Below are 21,530 nucleotides of genomic sequence, written 5' to 3'. Positions count from 1 at the left end.
AAAAAAAAAAAAAAGGAATAAAGGTTTTGTGGATGTTTCGCAGATGTTTAATGTGATGACTGCTGAGAGTGCTCCCAGGGCAATAATGCATGAGTCAGTTCCTGATAGGTAGAGGTAATAAAGGAGAAAGCTGTAGAAGGACCCACGCTGTCTAATGTGCTGCTCGGTATAATTTTTTTTCTCCATTAACCAAAGTAAAAAAGTGTCCCCCCTAAAACAACCTGTATGTTGATGACGCACCCGTTTGGGTAATTATGGCCTTTAAGAGGCAAAAAATGTTTTTTTGTTACTCTTGTTCTTTAGATGTGTGTGTGCAAGTGTCTCTAATGCATTTGTGTGATTGGCAGTCTCTGCTCCAGGCTTCTGGGGTTTTTTTGTTTTTTTTCCAGGGTGACTCATCCATCTGAAAGCTGAATTTTCTTTTAAGCCAGAGATGTAGCACTACAACACCTACAAAACATCTCCTGGCAGTTTGTCATTTGGCATGAAAACTCCATTTTATGTGGGATTGGGGTTAGAAAGAGCAGACAGCGTGGTAAAACACACAATGCCATCTCTACAGTTCAAGTAACAGTAAATGGAAACAAATCAAACAAGCTGACCTTTTATTTAAATGTGTCTTAAAAGGCATCGAGACATACAACAAAACTAAGGCAACTAAAACATTAATATGGACATCATTTTAAAACATGAAAAACATCTAAATGTTGTCTTTTTTCATTCAAAAACATTCACTTCTGAGTGGTTCATGGTGCTGTTTGTGCTTGATGTTTATAGACTGTATAAATGCATACAGCAGCACAAAAGCGTAGTCAGCTACAGTTATTATTTACATGTTTAGCCTGAGCCCTTTTTGGATTGTGGCAGTTTGTTGCTCTAGACTGACTGACCACTTGAGCTGTAAATGGGCTCTGCTGCAACACTTTTGTTTCCATGGGCAAGCCTTCATCCTGGTTCATCCTGTGCCCATCTCCCTTTGCCACCTGTGCCCATTCCTAACCACGAGGACCATGTCTCTCTTTGTGTGTGACTTCTTTCCACACTTCCTTTCTCCTGTCTTTCTTCTACTTCCTCTCTCTGTCACTGTCATGCTTTCCCAGACCTATGATGACATAGATTTAGAGAACGAGCCTTGGTATAAGTTCTTTTCCGAGCTGGAGTTTGAGCGGCCGGTAAGTCAGGGCCTAGCTACTCCTTTAAACACAACTCTCTCATAGGCATACACCCACTATCTCCACTCCACCCAGGACTTTTTTTATGTCTGTGCTATTAGACTGGGTGGGGCTAGTTGTTTGGGCATGTGATACTTGTTTGGTGCTTGTTTGGTGCCCCCTTCCTTACCCCCAAAACACCTTTGTGACAAACTGCGGTATATCTCTATGCTGCTGGGGTTTTTGGTTCTTTGACTAGCAGGCACTAAAATGCTCCCATGTGAACCTGGACACTTTTATTTCAGTTGGTTCATTTCTGCATCTTGTTCAAAAATAAGCAGGAAATGGTTTAAAGGCAGTGGCCTCCAAACGTTTGAGATAACTTGAGGTCGTGAACAGTCAAAACATTAATAAAAAAGATTACTGATATTACTACTGATATTTACTTTTTGCTCTAAACTCTTTCTTAAATAATTTTTGTAATTTTGTTCAGTATCTATCATACAGTACTTTGCGAAAGTCTTTAGCCACTTCTCAATTCTTCATATTTAGCATCTAAGAAGCCAGACTTTCTTGTAATTTCTTTAGTTCTCTGGGCTTTCTGAAGTTTTTCTTTGGACATTGGCTGCTTTTTCAATCTGCTTTTTCATTCCAGTCATTCTGCATCACCATTTTCAGAAGAATGTGTTTTTGTTAGCTAAGCCTCACAACGCAGACCTATGAATCATTCAAGCATGAAACGGGCTCTTAAGTCAAGGAATGAATCAGTGTTGTCTCTACACATATGACAACTTGGCAAAGAAGCAGTTTTAAATATTACCTTTAGGCACTTTGTTACTAGCAGCCTGTCACGAAAAACACATCATTTGTTCCCATTTCTTTAGCTAAATCCATGAAAATAATTGACAGGCATAACATAACATACTATTGTTGTAAAACTTGGTGTGCAGTGTGAGTTTTAAAAATTTCTAGGAAACTGGACAAGTTGGGGACAAAACAAGAAATGACCTAAGAAGGCATAAAAAATGGTTACAGCTAAAAGTCATGTCCTCGAGAAGTAGGAAAAAATCAGTAAAGACCTGACAAGATCTGAGAGATGCAGCTAATCCTTCAGCTGATTGGCAGCAGGCTTTATAGTCATGAATCTGAATTTGAAACTTTTTGTTCACAAATTGTAATCAGTATGTACAGAGGAGGTCTAGAGAGAGGTACAACAGTGTCTGCAGCCATCTATAAAACACAGTGGAGGCACTGTCATGGTTTGGGGCATTTCAGCCAGTGGTATTGGGAGAAAGCGTCTGGTGGCTTCATTTTTCAGCATGATAATGACCTCAAAAACAATGCCAGTGCTGCAAAAGCATACCTAGGAAGTAAAACACTATCAGTTATGTATTGGCCTTCCCAGAGCCGGGACATTAATATTAATGAAGCCTTGTGGTATCATCTTGACAGAGTACAAAACAAAAGGAAGAAACACTGAAAAAAGAACTGGAGCCTGGCAAACTATTGCTGAAGTCTACTTAAAGAAATGCCAAGAAAGCTGCCTGAGAGAGTTCAGACTGTGGTGAAGAACACATAAAGAATAAGAATGGCTCAAGACTTTTGCGTAGTACTGTACATGCCAGTATTTATTTGTCAATCTGCCTTTACATACCCTGTTTATTCATTCGACCCTTGCAGTACTATGAGGGAATTCTCTGCATACTTTGAAGCTAAATGCTTTAGTGCCCTCTGATGGATGTAAGTGGTAATAATGTCATAGTGACTTGAGGCAGAGATAGCCTCTAGTCATAAATGTGGGATCAAATTAACCACAACCTGTCTGATTTACAAAGTGTCACATGGACATGCCTCTGTCCATGCCAGCGCATGACATCAGGTGTTGACTTGCTGGGCTTATTCGAAATGTTCAGGTGAAAATTTCACATTCAGATCTGGCATGACTTTCTGTCTTCTCACAGTCATGTTTAGCTGTTTTGTGAGATTTCTACCTGCAATGTTTTCACTGTTTCACATCACTCAATAAGCCCTTAGAGTGTAGACATTTTATCTGACTGATACAGCCACGGTCAGAACCACACACTGTGTTCAGTTTTCGATTGAGGCGATAAGTCACAGCATTTGATTGTGCAAGTCCTTGCACTCTCAAATAAACACAATGTCGCAGCTTGTGCTTCACTTTGCTTTTTGCTTACAGCTTGTTCTTACACTCTGCATGTGTGTGTGGTAAATAGGCACAGTTGCGTGTGTTGGTGTGGTTTATAGGCTGGTGTAGTAGGCCTGCGTTGTTTTAGCATCGACAAGCTGCAGTTTAAGGGAAAAAACGAATAAATGGAATACATTAGAAAGTGCACATCAAAAAACGTGTGTGATGAATAGATATATGTAGGTGTGTGTCAGTGTGTTGGAGTAAGTGCACACGTGTCTGATACAAGCAAATCACATGTGCTGTGGTTGTCTGTGGTTACTCAGGTTCTCTAACAGGTGTCACTCTCTCCACATGTTGTTTTTTTTTGTTTCCCCCCCATGATGTCACCACCGCTTCTCCTCCTTCACCTCCTCCATCTTCACCTTCTTATTCCTCCTCCTCTTCTCCTCCCCTTCCTGCTCACTGCTGCTGCTTGGGGCTCAAGCCTCCTAAAAAACGGCTGGATTATAATCCAGACATCTCCGCTCGCCAGCGCATTGAGGTAATCTCACATTCACAAGTGTTCCAGTAGTGTTAATTGTACCATTTCTAACCCGTCACAGCAATCAGGATCTCGATTGCTAAGACATATTTAAGATACGACTGCTAAAAATGAATGTACTGTGAGTTTAAATTAAAATGCTAGCCATTTACTAAAATTTGAGTGGGTTGTTTTGTGAAGGCTGTTGAACATTTGAAGCTTTGAAGTGCTGGTTCATGTCATTCTTTTTTATTACCTTTGGTAACATTACAGTATGAGCTCAAAACTTTAGAAAACCAATAGATGCTTCAGACATAAGTGTCCATCCATCATTTTTCTCAATCCAATTCAGTCTACTTCATGATCATGGGGGTCGAGGACTAGCACCTACCCAAGTCATCATAGGGTAATCACACATTTATCCCAGTATAAATGTGATTGCAATCGATGCTGTTGATTTCCCTACTTTTGTCATCAGCGTTGAACACTCTATACCACTAAGACCCATTCCAGCTGATCCATGCCAGTTTTTGCAGGGTAACATTTGCCCCCCTGAGCTGAACCTCCATAACACCCTTCAGTGCATCACCTTTTCCATCATCCTTCAGAGCAGCACGACAGAGACCAGAAATTTGTCTTCGGTATGTGTGCACCAGCAGGGCCTCTTCTCGGTCAGGTGTGCCACGTGGAACCAGCATCCATTGCGCCTTACGCTGGGGGAGTGTTTTGAGTGTGGCACAGCAACAACCGCATGCAGGCTGTGTATTGTAAGCTGCTCTGCCTCAAGTCTTTGTTCCTGCAGGGCTCACTTTTCTCTTTTGTTGTCTGCCCTATTCCAGACATCCCTCCACATCACTCCTGCTGACAAGGCTCCAGAGAGACCTGCAAGGTAACTGCTGCTTCTTTTATTTTCCTCTGCATCACCCTCATCCCCTCTTCCCCCTCCCCCATCCTTTCACCAGCAGCTGTCCTTGTTGTGATTCAGCTCAGTAGAAAAACTAAGGTCTTTCTCACATTGTCGCTCGCACAAACATCCCGTGCGTGTCCAGTCAATGATGACTTGTGAAGTCTTAATTTTGCTTTTGTCACTGATGGTAGGGCGCTTTGCCTCTTTTTTTTTTTTCCACGAGCTGAGCCAGAATAAATGAACCCAGCAAACCTATTGATGCTCAACCCCCGTTCCTCCCCTCATCCCACTCCCTTTCATCAATGGCCTGCTTATTCGGATGCATTATACTCTGTGAAGAGAGAGGGCAGAGCGGGGATGTGATGAATAGGCCGGGTCATTTATTTAACTGTCCTGAATAGAAAGCCCCCTTGGATTTTAACATTTAAAACTTTATTCCCTTTGTTTTGTTTTTGGATTTAAGTATAATCTGGTACTTTGTATGATGATCTTAGATATACTGGAAATGTATTCAAGGTTTTCAAGTATTCTATGTAAATTCAACATCTCCTTTTGTCAGTAGCATCATTTCTTACAAAAGAGGTTATTTCTTAAAACTACTGGGTTACTTTTAATTTATTTTATTTTTGCCTGTTGTCAATTCAACCACTCATGACTTTGGTAAATAAACAGTGCTCCCACAGGAGATTTATAGTGTCTGTATTCGCCTTCTGCAAACTGGATTCACTGACTATTTGGCCCATTCTTTACTGTAGTGCTGCCAGTGACTACAGGAAGAGAAGGAAGTCTGAGCCGTCAAGCTCCCAAGTGAATGCTCCATCTCAGAGCCGAGCTGCAACTTCCCCTAAACCAGTGGATGCCTACAGACCCAGCAGCAGCCTAAAGAAACCCGTCATTCGTTCCTCACCATCCTCACCCTCCAGAGCCAAAGGTAGCCACGCTTTCACAGATGCAGCTTCTTTCACTTCTGGGTTTTTCATGAAAAGAGAAAAAAAATTGTATTTTGCTGTTTGGCAAAGCCAGAAGAAAGTTACCATTACTGTTTAGCCACCAAAGGTTCACCCTAGGTCAGGTTGTGTTTGTTTTCCCTTCTTTTCCCAACACATGCATGTGAACTGTGTTTATATGATTTTGTTGGGATTTTTGCAATATGATGCCTTTCTGGTATAAACCTTAAAGTTCACTGATTGGTGGAAGTCTGAAGGAAAAAAAAAAGAACATCAAGTCATCTGTTTTTTCCATCCATTCTTCTCTCCTGTTTATTCTCCCTCTCCCCAGCTCTTCTACTATTTTGCTGGGTATTATTTCTTAACTTGCTTTCCTCCTTCTTCTCTCTCACCACGCTGCTCTCTATTGGACATCTAAAAGGTGGGGACGCATGCAGCATGTATTCAAACAGTTTGACCTCTCCAGGTCCTTATCAGCAGCCCTTTGTTCCCCCAGTCCCATCTGAGCCTCTCAATTCAAATGAGGATGGCAGCCAAGATGGCAGCTCTTCCTCCAAACAGTCTGTCTGTTGTAAGAACAGCTGGCAGACAAAACACCAGAATGCTGAGACGTGGAGCAGTGCAGAGGAAGCGCCATCTTCTCCTGCCAAGCTAAAGTCACGCAGTTGTGATGACCTACTCAACGATGGGCGTTCTAGCTCGGGTGGACGAAATGCTACCCGCTCAGAGAGTGCTGGGTCACTGGTATGCGATGGAAATATCTCCACAGTATCATCATCTACTCGTTCATTACCCCGTCTCCATCGACGACGAGCACACGACTCGCCGGGCTTTCTCCAGCTCTATCGAAAGATGCACCAGATCGACAGAGCTCAGCTAATTCCATCTGAAGTTATCCGGTCGGTCCGTGCTCGCATCCTGGATCTAGAGCGTCAGCCTCATCTGCTTCGGCATCGCCTCTCTCCTTGGACACCCTCCTGGGGTGTGGAAGTGCCACGTGATATGGTGCCAAACCGCATTTCTGAATATGAGCGTCTTATTCAGAAATCCAAATCCATGCCTAACTTGGGTGATGGCGAGGTGCCTTCAGGCACCACCACACCAGGTGGCTCATCATCTCGAGCTAGCAGTGGTGGTGGTGTCACACCCAGTTATCCAAAACGCCGTTTTTCAATAGAGTCTTTACTGGAAGAAGACAACAATGGAAACAGTGGAACAGTACCTCAAACCATGGATCACTTACACCGACCTCGTAGCCCCCCTGAGGGACAGCCTCGTGTTGGACCAGACCTTGGGCGTGGACGGTCCTTCCCCGCTCCTCCTGTTCTCCAAGGCCCCCAAGCCAACCCAGACTATTCTGACAGTGAACAAGACGCTGTTGCCTCTGACCTCAGTGACTTCATTCAGGTTGAAGGCTCGTCATTTTGCAGTGAGAGTGACTTTGACCATTGCTCACTAACCTCCTCTGAGAGCCTATACGGCTCTTCCACCCTCCACCACCATCACCACCACCTCCGTCACCACCACCACCATCACCACCATCATCCTGGTCACCAGAGTCTTAGCCAGAGCCAAGGCTACCAACACCGCCATCTCATCAGCACCTGCAAAGGCCGCTGCCCGGCTTCATATACCCGTTTCACAACCATGATACGTCATGAGCGGGAACGCGCGCGACAGGAGCACCAGAGACCTTCACAGCAGACCCGCAGCAGCCATTCCCAAAACCAGAGCTCACAATCCCAGCAATCGATGTCCAAGCTGGCCTTCCTGGTCAGTCCAGTGCCTTTCCGCAGGAAAAAGGGCTCACCACCTACCTCTAGAAGATGCAGTGGGGGCGGAGGTCGAGGTAGCAGACCCAAGTCTAAACAGGCAATTTACGAAGCGCTAGATGCAGCTTTGAGAGACATATATGAGCACATTCAAGCAGAGAGAGGCCACAGAAACCCTCGGGCACCTGATGATAGCATCCTGAGAAGAATCTTGGCAGAACTGCTGCCAAATGTGCCAGAACGCAGCTCCTCGTTGCGGGGAAGGAGGGGGTGTTGGCACGGCGGTCACTCCTCTGCATCGTTGTACCCAGACAGTAGCCCCACTGGGTATGCCTCATATAGAGGAGAGCCCTCAACACCACGGTTACAGTCACCACGGATACAGTCACCAATCAGTGCCTGTTATGGACGACAGTTGGAGACCTCAAACAACAATGATTATGGAGTGGAGCAGGGCAATGGAAATGGTCTCTGTTACTCAGGTGGAAATAACACACATGTAACACCTCAGATACACACTACACTTGGCAGTCACTTAACATGAGTGTGTTTCACAACAAATACATGCATGCATACAAGCATAAATACACGAAGGCACATATGCATCCACTTACATTTATCTCAGTGTCTCTTTCAGTTTGCCCAGTTCTCCTCATTGATCTGCCGACACTTCCATTACCATGCTTTTCTGTTTAATTGTATGGCATTGATTAAGACCCATTTACTGTAAATTCTCAAGACAAATCTGGATATTTGTTTATTTTGTTAAGTTAATGTGAGTGAAGCTTCCTGCTATTTTTTTTTTAGTAAAATAAGAGGACAGTGCTTCTGCTTTAATTTGAAACACTGCACAGAATGTCGAGTTTTATTGGCAGATCCTCAATGAACAGATGAAGAAAACAGTGGAGAAGCTGAACTATTACAGTGAAATAGTACAAAAGTACAGTGAGGGATACAAATGACATGGTCCAAGTATAATAAGTCTGTTTTAGCACTGATGAAAAGGGTTTGAAACAGGAGTGACAGACAGATATTTGAGAATTTACAGTATATTGCTCTGTAATCCTGTCTCAAAGATGTAATATTTCTTTACACCTTACTTTTAGGCTCCTAATGAACAAGTCATTAACTGGATTTTGGAGTTTGGCTATACAAATAATTGAATTCTCTCACCAGAAGCCGGGGTTTCCGTGTAGACTTGAATTTATAGTTGGGTTTAGGCAGTGATAAAGCTTGTTTTGTGTCTCAAATCACAAAACAGAACAGGATGTGTAGTTACTTCAGGTGGATATTGATCAAACACTTTTGTTTTAAATGTGTTGTCAGTGAATGTGTTCAAAAAATCTACTTTCATGTTTAGAGTAAGAAATAATAATCTGGTTACAGTTTCCTACAAACTGTATTTGTTATTTCAGTTTATTTGTAAAGAAATATAACTTCTAAGAGACAAGGTTGATGTTTGGGGTAAATTGTTGTGAATGTTCCTTTTTTTTAATGCATTTTTTTTTTACTTGTATCATTTGTCTGTTTTGAACATTTATTTATAGTTATCGCATTATTACCAGGTCATTTTCTTTCCCGTAATCCTTTTGATCCTACGTTTTTGTTGTCTGTCATATTTTTTTGCTCTGTATTCCCCGTGTTTCATTTTGTTTTCCGGGTATTTTGTAGCATCGCATGTGTCTATTTGTGCTGTTGTCCAATCACCTTGTTTTCTCCTATGAAAAACAAATAAAACACACCTGTTTATGACCCAAGCTTTCATTCCCTCATTTACCTGTTTGAGTGGCATCATCACTGTTTCCCAGATCACACTTTGTATTGTAGGTGATGTGGCATGTTCCCTTTGTAACTCAGTGAACCTTTTCATGTGTCTCTGCTAATCACAGACCATGACATCTCCAGGAGTTCCACCCTGGATGGACGCCACACACCCCAGAACAGAAGACCCACTCCTGACAGAGAGGTACAACATTGGAACTGGTGGTGCACTTAACACATTTATACACAGTGCATTTCTCTCAAATAACATGTAATCAATGTGCTCAAATGGGTAACGTCTTTGTCTTTAATTTCCCAGTTCTGTAGCACATTGATATTTATATTTATTCTTAAAAATTCAAAATAATTATGTTACATACGTGTTTTATATACCTGGTAATGCTTGTGGGCTTTCTTTCTCTCACTCCACTCTTTTAGGTCTCCCATAAACAGATGACACAACTTATTCTGTTCTCTCTCCTCCATCAGAAACAACCTGCAAGAGCCATTTATGATTTTAAGGCACAAACGAGCAAGTGAGTACAACAAGCTTAGAGTGCACGCGTGAGAGAGCCGAGTGTAAGAACGCAGACATCTAACTGCACGTCCGCAAACTCAATGTCCTTTATTTACATTTTGTAGTTGTAATATTGCTTTTATGTATACCAGTATAACGCCTTACCACCATACTCTGATGGGGGTTTTCTTTTAGATGTATGCATGAATAAAGCCGCTTTCTGCATTGCTGTCTCTTATTATTTTGCTCTTATTATTTATATTATTTTGCTTTCCTGGCTGACATTCTGTCACCGATGCTCGTGCTGCAGAAGTCGCCGTGTCTTGTTCAGCTGCTATGCAGTGGATGAAAGATGCATGCAGAGGCCCTTCACTCATAAAACTGTGTTACAGGGAGCTGACATTTAAAAAGGGTGATGCAGTGAACATCATCAGGCAGATAGATAACAACTGGTATGAAGGAGAGCACCGTGGGCGAGTGGGAATATTCCCTATAGCATATGTAGAGGTAAGTCGGCTGCTGATTTCTGGTCTGAATATGGCTTGGTTGTATTTGAATATGCATCTCCTCCAACATGACACGCATACAGGTTTACACCATTTTTCACACATTTACAGAAGATGCCGTCTTCAGAGAAGCAGCAGCCAATCCGTCCTCCTCCTCCAGCACATGTCAGAGAGATTGGAGAGGCAGTGGCCCGCTACAACTTTAACGCTGATACTAACGTGGAGCTGTCACTGAGAAAGGTATTTCAACTTAAAGCATGTTTATAATGTTTTTGTCATTGATTTAAATATTTGAAGTGCTGAGTTTCACAGTTATATCTAAAGGTAAAGATGTTACTAAATTGTAGTAAAAAAAAATGCAGTCCTCTGAAGAACTAAATTCCCAGTATTCTCTGTTCCATAGGAATTATGACTGTAAGTAGCAGCCAGGGACTTCTAATCAAATGCAGTTGATTAATTGATCATCAGCAAGTGTGAACACCTCTATTGAATCAGACGTTTTGGCTGTGTGGTACATAAAGCAGACATATCGTATAAATTCCTCTATTCATATCAGATTTGAGGCCATCTGTCCACCAACTAACGCTAGGCCAAAACTGAGCCATGCAACAGGACAATGATCTCAAGCACAGCAGCAAATTTATAACATAAAGGCTGAAAAAGAAAAGAATTGATGTGTTACAATGATCGAGTCAAAAGCAAGAAAGTGCATAATGATATGCGCATAAATTGATGACAAAGAACTGAAGCAACGCTGTTAAGAAGAGTGGGACAAAATGATGTAAAATTACATGGGGAAAAAAGTGTGAGAGGACCTGCTGTGGGGGTCCCGTTCATTCCACCGTTCCTGATTTGCAGTTAAGTGCCTTGTTTTTGTGTTGTTGGTGTGTCTGATGTGTGCAGGGTGAGAGAGTGATTGTGATAAGGCAGGTGGATCAGAATTGGTATGAGGGGAAGATCCCAGACACAACCAAACAGGGGATCTTTCCTGTGTCCTACGTTGACCTTATCAAGCGATCTCCATCCAAAAGCTCCGCCCATCACATAGATCCACATGGTTACCCCAGCAACAGGACACCAAGCTCCACACCCGTCAAGGTAAGAGAGTCTAGAGCCTGCTTACTCGTCAAGCCACAAAAAACAATAGAGCAGCTTCAGATCAGATTTGTGCCTTGAAGATATTGATTAAGTTATACTTGGACTTGGCTTTTATTATTTATTTTATCAAAATTATAAGTAATCAGAGCCTAATTATTGTTTATTTTACATTGTTACTGTTTAAAATCACGTGTTTGTGTGAAGCTAGTCTCTTTCCTGTTTTATGCAGTTTTCCTCACAGTTGTATGGGATGTATGTACAGTCAAAGTTGATTACAGAGGACACTGTTTATTTTCAAATGCGCTCTATAAATAAGCTTTACTTGACTGTACGACAGTGCAATAATGCAAATAATGCATCTCTTTCAGGGGCTTCATAAATTCATTAAGATGTGATTTTGGGGGGTATTTCTTCATCTTAAAAAAAGCTGTTGGTTATCAACTTGTACCCCAAATAAAAAGAAAATAAAGATCCAAAACTTCCCTCTGGTGTAACGGTAGTCTAGTAATTAGTGAATACTTTAATTATAATAAGTAAGTCTTCTGTTCTACCTTGATGAGTCAAAACATACATAAAAACACACAGCATGTCTCTGTTCTAGTTTCATAAATCACCCACTGTTCCTTCTTTTTTTGCTTTATTTTCATGGAGCCTTTCTATCATCCACCTCCACCACCCACCACCCACAAACCCCCCTCCCCTCACCCCTCTTTGAGAAGCCTTGACCTGCAAGCCATCACCACCGAGTGGCTGTCCCTCACAGTGGAGCCGTCAGCATCCACTCAAGCTCGCTCCCTCACGAACACCCCTCTGCCGCCCTCACCGCCTCCTCTCCCCTCTGACCTTGCATCTCTCCTAAAGGCTCAAGAGCCCAAAGCACTCTCATCTGCACCGCCACAAAAAAGTTTCACCTTGTCATCCCTAGCAACCGCAACCTGCAAAGAATTTTCCAGAACGCCCACTTTTAAAGAGGCAAACCTCAGTTTAGGTCACACCACAGCTGTCTCACCCATCTCACCCCCTACTCCTCCTCCTCCAGACCCCCATTTCTCATTAACCTCTCCACTGCCTGACTCTTCATTTCAATATAACTGTGGCAGAGGACTACATATCACTGAGGAAGACTCAAACTTAGGAATTACTACGCCTGAGGTTTTGTCAGAGCCGATAAAATCAGCCACACCTCCTGCACAAGAGCACAAATCCACAGTACGAGTAAACAAAAGCAGGGAAACCCCGGACACTAAACTGCAAGTCAAAGACCCTTATGATGAGCTGTTGTGCATGTTTCTGGATGGTTCCAGCAGCACAGATGATGGTGATGTTTTGAGATCATCTCCAGTAGATTCTTCAGCAGCTAAGCTGACCAAAAAGTCCCAAAGCAGGCTCTTCCCATTAAAAGCGGAAGAATCCCATCAGTCGGACGTAAAGCCCCCAGCGGTCACTCCTGCAAGCAACTCGACAGGCAGCTTTCAGTTAGCAGTGCTGCTTCACAAGCCTGTAACAATGGAGCCCCTTTGTGTTTCGTGGGAAGAGCAGTCAAAAAATGTGAATGGGCAACGTTTTGACTCACATAGACCACCGTCAGTACAAGCAAAGGAATACACTGAGTTGTTCATTGAAGAAGACGATGAAGCTAGAAGTGAGAAAGAGCAGGATGTTAGAGTTTTAAATCAGATGCACAGCCCACAGGTACAGCATGGTGTGCACTACATCTGTTGAGTTTGGAAATGCTATAGGGCCTTAGAAGGGACATTGAGGAATTAAGTTGATATACTGTATGATGTCATTCCCCGCCAAAATTAGCAAGTGTGTCCCATCGTCCTTTTTTTATGTTTTGTTTTGTTTTCTCCCATCTCCTGCTGCGCGGCTGCAAAATGCTGAGGCGCATAGTGCGTATAAGTCGCTAGCACTATTAACTCATTAACTGCAGAGCTCCAAACCTCTTCTGGCATTAACATCAGCATAAAAACTGTTCACCAGGAGCTTCTTGGCATTGGTTTCCATGGCCGAGCAACTCCTGTAGGTGCAGTACACCCAGGGTTGTTTTGTTGTTGTTGTTGTTTGTTTTTTTTTTGGGGGGGGGGGGGGGGGGGGGGGGGTATTTAGTGTTCAAGAGGCACTTGAGTTCTCTTTCCAGTTTTTCTTTTAAACTGTATTATTTTTGGGATCTGATTTAAAAAATAATACATTATTTTTATTATTATTATTATCACTTAGTCTAGGGCGCATTATAGACTTCTGTTCGTATTTCCATTCAACACTGATCACAAGATTTTTTGGAAACATCTCATACTCAGTGGAAACTAGTGGATATATTTTTGTTAATCAGGATGCTTATCACAAGATTGGGGGGGGTTTTTTGTTTGTTTTTTAATATATTTTACTTTCCTCCATGTCCCGTCTGGGGTTTAGTAAATCACAAACAGAACAGCTCATCCCGTGATTACACTTGAGTATTCACATGTGTGTCTTTACCCCGTAGGCTGAAGTGTCTCCACCTACTCAGTTTCCCCACACTGGTCCCTCCTCCCCCTCCATACCACCCCCTGTGACCTCCCTGCTTCCCACTTCTTTTTCCTCTGCTTGCCCTTCATTCTCTTTCTCCCACACACAACAGCAGCACAATCGTAGTATCGTCCCTCCCTGTGACCATGCCTCCCCTCGTCCTCCGTCCCTTCCTCAGCTCACAACGTCACTGCTGCCTCCAGTTTCTCCATCTGTCTCACCACCTCCCCTCCACTTCCCTCCAGACGATCCCTCTCAGCGGTCTGTCTCTCACCCCTCAAGCTCTCCTTTTCTTTCTAGTCCAGTCACGACATGTCCCATCTCAGAGCCAAATTTTTCCCTTCCTCCCGCTAACATTGCCCCTCCACCCTCCATTCAGCGCTGTCCCCCCACTGCCCCAACTGTACCACATCAAGGACGTAGGTCGCCTAAGGTGAAGGTAAAGCTGGCATGTAACGAGTATGCCGTTGATTTTTGGTGATGAGGATGATAAGAACTCTCATAATAGTGTATTTCTCTAACTACTAAGACGTGAAGTGAATTGAGAAGTAACTGATTAGTTATATATATCAGAGATTAATAACAATTTATAATCAGATTTATAGATGCAATACAAGCAGTACTGTTAGTTTCAGGCACTAATTCTCATTATATGTTAACATGTAAGTACCCAGCTGATGATTTTAGGGGCAGCAGAATACATGCTTGAATAACTGTTAATAGAGTTGTGAACACTGTACTGTGTTGTGATTAGGAGGCTTTTTATTGGCATCAGCATGTTGATGATGTGTCACAGCATGTCTTTAGACTCTCTGTCTGTGTGTGGAGCTCAGAGTCAAGGTTGCTGTTGGTTACTGTTAAAGATTATAGGTGTGTTGCTTCTGGTCTTTCTGCCTGTTAAGCAGGATCCAATTGTTGGTGGTAAACCCCCTCGTAGCCCCATCTTGTCCCGGAGGTCCTATCTGTCACCCGTTAGAGGTCGAAGGGTAGGGGGGCATGTCTTCATTCAACCATGCTCATAGTGCACTCCTGTCTCTGTGCAGGAGGGAGATGTTGGGAATAACCATATCATTCATGACTGATAACGTGCTACAGTATGCTTTTTTTGGTTCATTTCTTTTTGTTCTTTTGTCATATGATGATTTATAATTTCACTTTGTGAGAAGATAAAAATCAAAAGTATCTTAGAGCAAAAAACTTGCTAAAATCTTTTCTCCTCAAACACTAAACAAAAGCTCCACAAATGGCAGAACACAAATTTGTGTTAATCATTTGTGTTTCTCTCTTTGTCCCTAAAACTCAGCGGTCAGTACAGGATGCACTCCACGGTGGAGGAGACCCGTAAGTAGTATGATTTTCTTTGAACTGCTATTAACATCTTTCTCTGTGCTTTAAAAGGGGTGTGTGTGTGTAGCATTAACTGTAATCGAAACAACTGCACCCATCCAGTTTAAATTAGCCGTACTTGACAGTGAAGAAATACTTGCCAAATAATAAAAATCGAATCTTTTCCAACCCAGGTACCAGGCGCTGTACAACTACATGCCTCGCAATGAGGATGAGCTGGAGCTGCGGGAGGGAGACGTCGTTGATGTGATGGAGAAGTGCGATGATGGCTGGTTTGTTGGTAAGATGAACAGACATCAGCTAACAAAAGTAATAGAGATAGAAATACAAAATGCATTGAGCCAAACACATGATGAACTAAAAGTGAGTTTATCACTGAAGTGTATAAAGTGATATAATTATGTTGTTACACTTGCCTGCCTCTTCTATAAATGTATAAAATCTAATCAGCCAGTCACGTGGCAGCATCTCAATGAATTTAGGCATGTAGTAATGATCAGGAGGACCTGATGAAAATTTACAGGATTTATAACCATCTCTGCAGAACAGCCTGAAATATAGAAAATGGCCAGACTGTTTCCAACTAACAGGAGGGCAGCAGTAACTAAAATAACCACTCATTACAATCAAGTTATGCAGAAGAGCATCTCTGAATACAAAGAGCGGCAGAAGACCATACAGGGACCCACTCCTATGAACTAAAAACAGGAAACCGATGCTACCATTTACATGGGCTCAGAAAAATTGGACATCAGAAGATTGAAAAAAATGATGGTTGGAGTCTCAATTTCTGCTGCAGCATGCAGATTGTTGATGTCATTGTGCCAATGTGGATTGAAATCTCTGAGGAATGTTTCCACAGCACTTTGTTCAATCTGTGCCACAAAGAATTAAGGAATTACCAGCAAGACGTAGATAATTGTCATAATAAATGAAGCACAAATGAGCGCACTGGCTGAATAAGCAGGAAGAATGCAGAAAATAAATACAGTCAATGTTTAACTTGATAATGACTCCAATAAAGTGCTGAACTACTTTCAGTTAAATTAGGAATTTGATATAATATCAAATAATAATAATCGATATAATATATAATAATTCGATATAGTATCAAATAATTCGATATAATTTTCTAGATACTCACAAAAATCATACTAATGTATGAGTTAAAGGTTTAGTCAGTTTTAATGGACCGAATGGTGAAATTGTAGAGAAAATCTCATTTAGTCTCACTCTGTGCTGTTGTGTCACACCATGAAATTAATGTGATTTGAGAACACCAACTTTTACCCCCTCCTTAATTTAATAAAAAGTCAGGGTGTAAAGACAAACTCAACCTAAAACCTTCTAAAAAATAGAGGAAAACTAAAGCATAAAAATGTAGAAAAACTAGACACACCACTAGATGTCAGTGTGGCTTCAGCACTGACTGTGGGAGAAGACAAAACAACCATATCCCTCACAGCTGAGCACAGTTTAAGTGTCATTTCTTTGTTTTTGTCAATTTTTCAAAAATGAAACCTGCTTAAATGTTGGTGTAGCTCTGAATCTCCACAGTTGGTGGATTTCTAGACTACAGCTGACATTTGTGCCATAGTCGTGTTTCAGCCCTGACAGTTTCCTTTCATTGTTCTGTGTTTGTGAAGGGACCTCTCGAAGGAGCAAGTTGTTTGGAACCTTCCCAGGAAACTACGTGAAGCAGCTATAATGATTCCAAACTCCCGCTGACCCCGCCCCTTTCTATGACCCATTCATCGCCCCTCCTCAGCACAGCACCCGCAGGACATCAACAAAGACCTGCAGCACACGTTTGTGTTTGCGTGTATGTGTGTGGCTTGTCAGCTTCACACAGACAAAATACTTAGCTCTAACTAGCCATCTTTAATGGAAGACTTCTATAAAGTAATAACGCATTTTTTAAACTTATCTTTTTACCCTTATTTTTCTATTATGGAGAACCGAAGATTTGTGCTGCACCCAGTGACCTTTGACTTTTGACAATAACGGAAGTATATCTGCAGTGATGCTTTCCTTTCTTTTTCAGTTGTTTAAGGACATTAAGATCACCAAGAATACGTTTTTTCTCCAGTAACTCAAAATTTAAATCACTTCTAGTTAACTTCAGTGTTTATTTACAGATGTCTCCACAAAGATTTAGTGCAGAGAGTGTTAAAGGAAAGCAGTATTGTGTCAGGAGGCCAGATGTGTTTTGGCAAATTAGGAGCCAACGTGTTGCATCATCATGCCAGGTAAAAGGATGGTTCAGCCAATGTTTTTTTGTTTTACTTTGGGGGATATTATTTAATAAAATGAACAATAAGTTTAAATACTGCAGACGTGAAGAAAAACACTATCACAGACTTAGCTCGAGATTAGTAAACACGTTGTTGCTGTTCAGTTATTTTCATGTTAGAATTGAAGCACTTTTACTGAACTTGATCACAAACGATCTCTTTGGTTTATTTTTTTAACCTCACTTCAGATTTTACACAGCAGAGGTCATTTTGACTGCACCTGGCTTCGGGGGAGAGGAGTGTGTTGAAAGTGTATGCAGAAAGGTTACTGACCTTTTTTAGGTATTATATTTATTAGAAGACGAAGGCTGGTCTCACTGTGTTATACGATGATTTTTAGAAAGAACGGAGCACCACATTGTTTTTTTGTTTTTTTTTAAAGCATATTTTAACAGTACCTAACTTACATTTGAATGATTGTTATTTTATGGTCATCATTAATCAAAGTCCAGGTTCTGAGTGATTACAGAAAAACAAAAACACAATGGTTAATGGGCTAAAAAGAACTCACTGTTGTTTTATGATGAATTTATTTAAGTCAGATACAGGACGGGAATTTTGAAAACCTTTGGAAATCACGGAACTGCTGTTGGATCTTTTATAGCTGTTGTCAGAGTGAGTGGGTAGTGTGTCATTACTCATGTGTGTACTGTTGTGAAAGGATTGGCAATTTCCATCTTAGCGTGTCGTTCTCAGTAACTGATCTCTGTTTTGTTTTCTTCACAAAGAATGGACACTGACAACAAAACGATGTAAAAGCACCTTAAAATATTTTATCATTCACTGTCCTTCACGTCACTCTCTGTCATTCACCATTTCAGCCGGCGTGAGTTCACTGTGTGCGAGTGTGAGCGTGTCGTGGTTTTGTAAGCCTTTTTTGTTTTTGTATGTGAGCTGTAAAATGGCCAACATCCACTTGCTTTATAAAGTCGGCTTTTTCTCATCCATTGGTTTCCTCTTTCTTTCCATTTCGCATCATCAGTGGTGCTAACCCGCATTCTTCTGAGAACGTCTCGTGTAGCCGGGCTCGTAGGATTTTCTTTGCTCCAGTTTGTCGTTTTTACGTTGGTGGGGTATTTAAAGTGAATTTACTGTAGGTAGACAGAGTAGAGTTGGTGATCGCTGCCTTAAATCCAGCTCTCACTAATTTAATAGCCATGTATATGTAAACCTGTGATGCAAAAACAAAAAGAATAATTTATGCATATGTAGTTTAGAAAGTGTATGAAAGTGTGCAGAGAACATACAAAGTGTTCAGTGTTTAAACGTTAGGCCCTCTGTCTGCCTTTGATACGAGCGTAAGAACAAATTCGAAGCAAGGAGATGAATTTGATTGCTGATATGTTTATACGTGTATGAAAGTGTAAATCTTATGTTATTCATGTTATTATTGAACTCAATGCACACTCTTGGACCTGAGTATTTCTTGTAGGACTTGTTGGATGATTTTAAGGGGCTGTATTGCTAATAAAATCCAGCTGGTAGATCAAATATTCCAACATTTTTTTTTCTTTCTGCTCAACAGAAAAAGATTATGTCATCCACCTGAAATGAAAATCTCAGGTGCCATAGGCAGGAATCTAGAAATTGCCAGCATAAATCCTCTCCTACCAGAAGGTCACAGGACACACGCGAGTCTAAAACAATGAATTAATGTTCACTTTTGACGTCAGGCAGAATTTAAAAACTGCAAAACGGTTTGCATCGGTATTTGACTGAACAGAGTGAAAAGTTCTGGGTATACAAGCTACACAGATGTTCTTAGGTGCTCACATTAAGCATAGGTTGAAAGCTGATTGATAGAAATGTGGGCTGGAATACGAAAGCGAGTGACGTCAGAATTCAGCATGAAGGGTTTTTCCCCATTCATTAAAACATAAAACATCAAAAGAGCAGCACGAAAAGCAAAGGAAGCACCTGCAGAGAACAACCGTTTAAACCGTTTTTAACACTTGGTTTCACTTCACTACTAAGAAGGTCTTTGTCTATTATTACTTCAGCCCTATTCTCAGTAGACACCAAGCTAAAGGACCAACAGACCGATTGTTATGGACACTGCCCCCTAGTGACAGTAAACTGCTACAACGTATACACGACTACTGGAAACTACCAATGTATAACCGGTGAAAAGCCCTGTGGTTGGAGAAATCTTGTGTCGGACGCTTTTTCTTTTGTTTTTTAAACCAGAAAACAGAGCCCAGAGTAGCTGGAGGCACGTCGCTCCCTCTCAGACTTGAATTGTTTTATTGTTGCCTGCCCTAGCTTTAAAGGTAGGATATACAATTTAGATGGACACGAGTACCTGCTAATTAGTGCTAGCTGACTAAAAACACAAATTTTGTAGACTGGAACTCAAAGCAGGGCACGTAATTCCATTACCTGCACCCAGGCAGGTTTTTGTGGTGTCAGTGCCACAAAAAGAATTCAAACATCCATTTCAGTTCAGTTGACTTCAGGTGACGTAAAATCACTGAACTGAATCCCCAACCCCAGAGGCAATCTTTTAATACAGGAGTCGACAGAGATTGGTTTCCTCTACTGGCTCCAAAAGAGAGTCAATCTGCAGTAAAAGGCGGTCGTGTGCCAATAAGAAGGCAGCTGCATGTTCAAGTAAACCATCTCAGTATTTTGGCTCTCAGCTACAAGGACATTTCTTTCTTCTTACAAACAAAACTTTTGCAAAAGGTCACAAATTCTTTGCGAAGAAGCAAAGAAACAGCAGTTGGTGTCTGCGAGTGTGGAAGGTCCGCTTCAGTCCAAGCGACGTAAATTTCACCATCAGGAGGGGAACGTGTGCCCTGCAGTTTGTCACGACACTCTGGCTTCAATCCACCATATGCACGGATCCTCTAGGCAGACTTGAAAACAAGAATAAATAAAGGATAAATAAGGAGAACTCTTTCAGTGGGACTGCAAACAAGCAGAGTCCTGGCTTCAGTCACGTTCAACAGTGCTATTGGTGGATTTTGAAGCTTCAGCACACATTGAACCAGTAGAGCAGTCCTGATCTATGTTGCATTAAACTTGCATGATGTATATAACTGTTCCATTCCTCAGGTAAAGCAAGGTAAACATAAAGTTCATATAATGCCTATATGCTTATGTACTTGAACGCTGCACGTGTGCTAAATATGGTTTTGGTGTTACAGAGAATGGATGCCTAGATCTGTACTCTTACTGTTACGGCCTGTTAATTCTGTCCAGAGAGAAAGAAATGTGGAAACACGAGTGCTTCCATGTCATGGCAACCACAGAAACAAACCATGAATCTGATCCACGCTGAAATACTGTAAGCGGGAAAGGGTTTTCAAGGCCGATGGCGGAGTTTGTGGTGTGGATTCATAATGGCACATTTACATGATGAAGCCGCTCCCTGCTCAGGCTAAATGGCTATCACTGTTGACACAGATTAGCATGCCTTACTCACAGGCATGCACCATTTGATGTTTTTATTTATTTATTTTAACTTATTAATAGTACTATGCAAATATGAAAGGGGAGCAAAGAAAATTCTGTATTGGCTGAAAAATAAATTCCTGAGATCACAAAGAGCGAATTCAGATTTTGGCCTAGAAGACGTCTTTAAAGACATGAAAAATGGCTCGGTTTAATAGAGTAGACAAAGCCCGGTTTCTGCTGTAAACACAATAAAAAAAAACTTCAAGTCAGAGCTGGATTGTTATCAAGCTCGGCTAGGAGTGAGAGTCCTGGGTCCCTTCCAAATCAATAGTGACTGGAATGTGCCTGTGAGACCTCCAAGGCCTCAGAGAGAAGCTTTGCCTTCAGACCAAATAAGGACAGGAGCAGCAAGACCCATCAACCAGAGCAAGAGGAGGCCAGCCAGACCTCGAGCTGCCCGGGGATGAGAAGCATTAGTGGGGGCTGGCTTCTGACAGAAGCTGGTTTACATCTTCAGTCTGTGTGTGGACACGAGTTCATTTAGGTAAGCAGTGACTGAGCCAGAAGTGGTTATGAGTAAAACAAGCAATGCTTTGGTTTTACCTCATCCTCGTGAGAAACACTGGCTTCTATTCGGAGAGGAGGAATAGTAAA

General features: G+C 41.8%; 1 protein-coding gene across 2 annotated transcripts in view; it reads left to right on the top strand.

Annotated features, from left to right (window-relative positions):
• The window catches only part of sorbs2a (sorbin and SH3 domain containing 2a), a 47,462-nt gene extending 29,038 nt beyond the window's left edge, over nucleotides 1-18,424 (top strand). Inside the window, exons 14-29 of one of the 2 annotated variants that reach the window (XM_087841664.1) lie at nucleotides 1,101-1,172; nucleotides 3,785-3,841; nucleotides 4,660-4,709; nucleotides 5,483-5,658; nucleotides 6,096-7,928; nucleotides 9,336-9,412; nucleotides 9,646-9,743; nucleotides 10,117-10,231; nucleotides 10,342-10,470; nucleotides 11,134-11,328; nucleotides 11,980-13,020; nucleotides 13,814-14,275; nucleotides 14,739-14,822; nucleotides 15,140-15,177; nucleotides 15,357-15,463; nucleotides 16,830-18,424. In XM_087841664.1, coding sequence (XP_087697790.1) covers nucleotides 1,101-1,172; nucleotides 3,785-3,841; nucleotides 4,660-4,709; nucleotides 5,483-5,658; nucleotides 6,096-7,928; nucleotides 9,336-9,412; nucleotides 9,646-9,743; nucleotides 10,117-10,231; nucleotides 10,342-10,470; nucleotides 11,134-11,328; nucleotides 11,980-13,020; nucleotides 13,814-14,275; nucleotides 14,739-14,822; nucleotides 15,140-15,177; nucleotides 15,357-15,463; nucleotides 16,830-16,891 — 4,596 coding nt within the window. In that variant the 3' untranslated portion in view covers nucleotides 16,892-18,424. The remainder of the gene's footprint in view (nucleotides 1-1,100; nucleotides 1,173-3,784; nucleotides 3,842-4,659; nucleotides 4,710-5,482; nucleotides 5,659-6,095; nucleotides 7,929-9,335; nucleotides 9,413-9,645; nucleotides 9,744-10,116; nucleotides 10,232-10,341; nucleotides 10,471-11,133; nucleotides 11,329-11,979; nucleotides 13,021-13,813; nucleotides 14,276-14,738; nucleotides 14,823-15,139; nucleotides 15,178-15,356; nucleotides 15,464-16,829) is intronic. The other variant, XM_035910039.2, reaches the window with a different exon arrangement.
• Nucleotides 18,425-21,530: the final 3,106 nt, after the last annotated feature.

The sequence above is a fragment of the Neolamprologus brichardi genome, chromosome 6, assembly GCF_056152115.1.
Source record: "Neolamprologus brichardi isolate AB-2024 chromosome 6, ASM5615211v1, whole genome shotgun sequence".
NCBI classification, from domain to species: Eukaryota; Metazoa; Chordata; class Actinopteri; order Cichliformes; family Cichlidae; genus Neolamprologus; species Neolamprologus brichardi.
The sequence above is the reverse complement of the archived record's forward strand: the minus strand, read 5'-3'. Positions and strand labels throughout refer to the sequence as shown.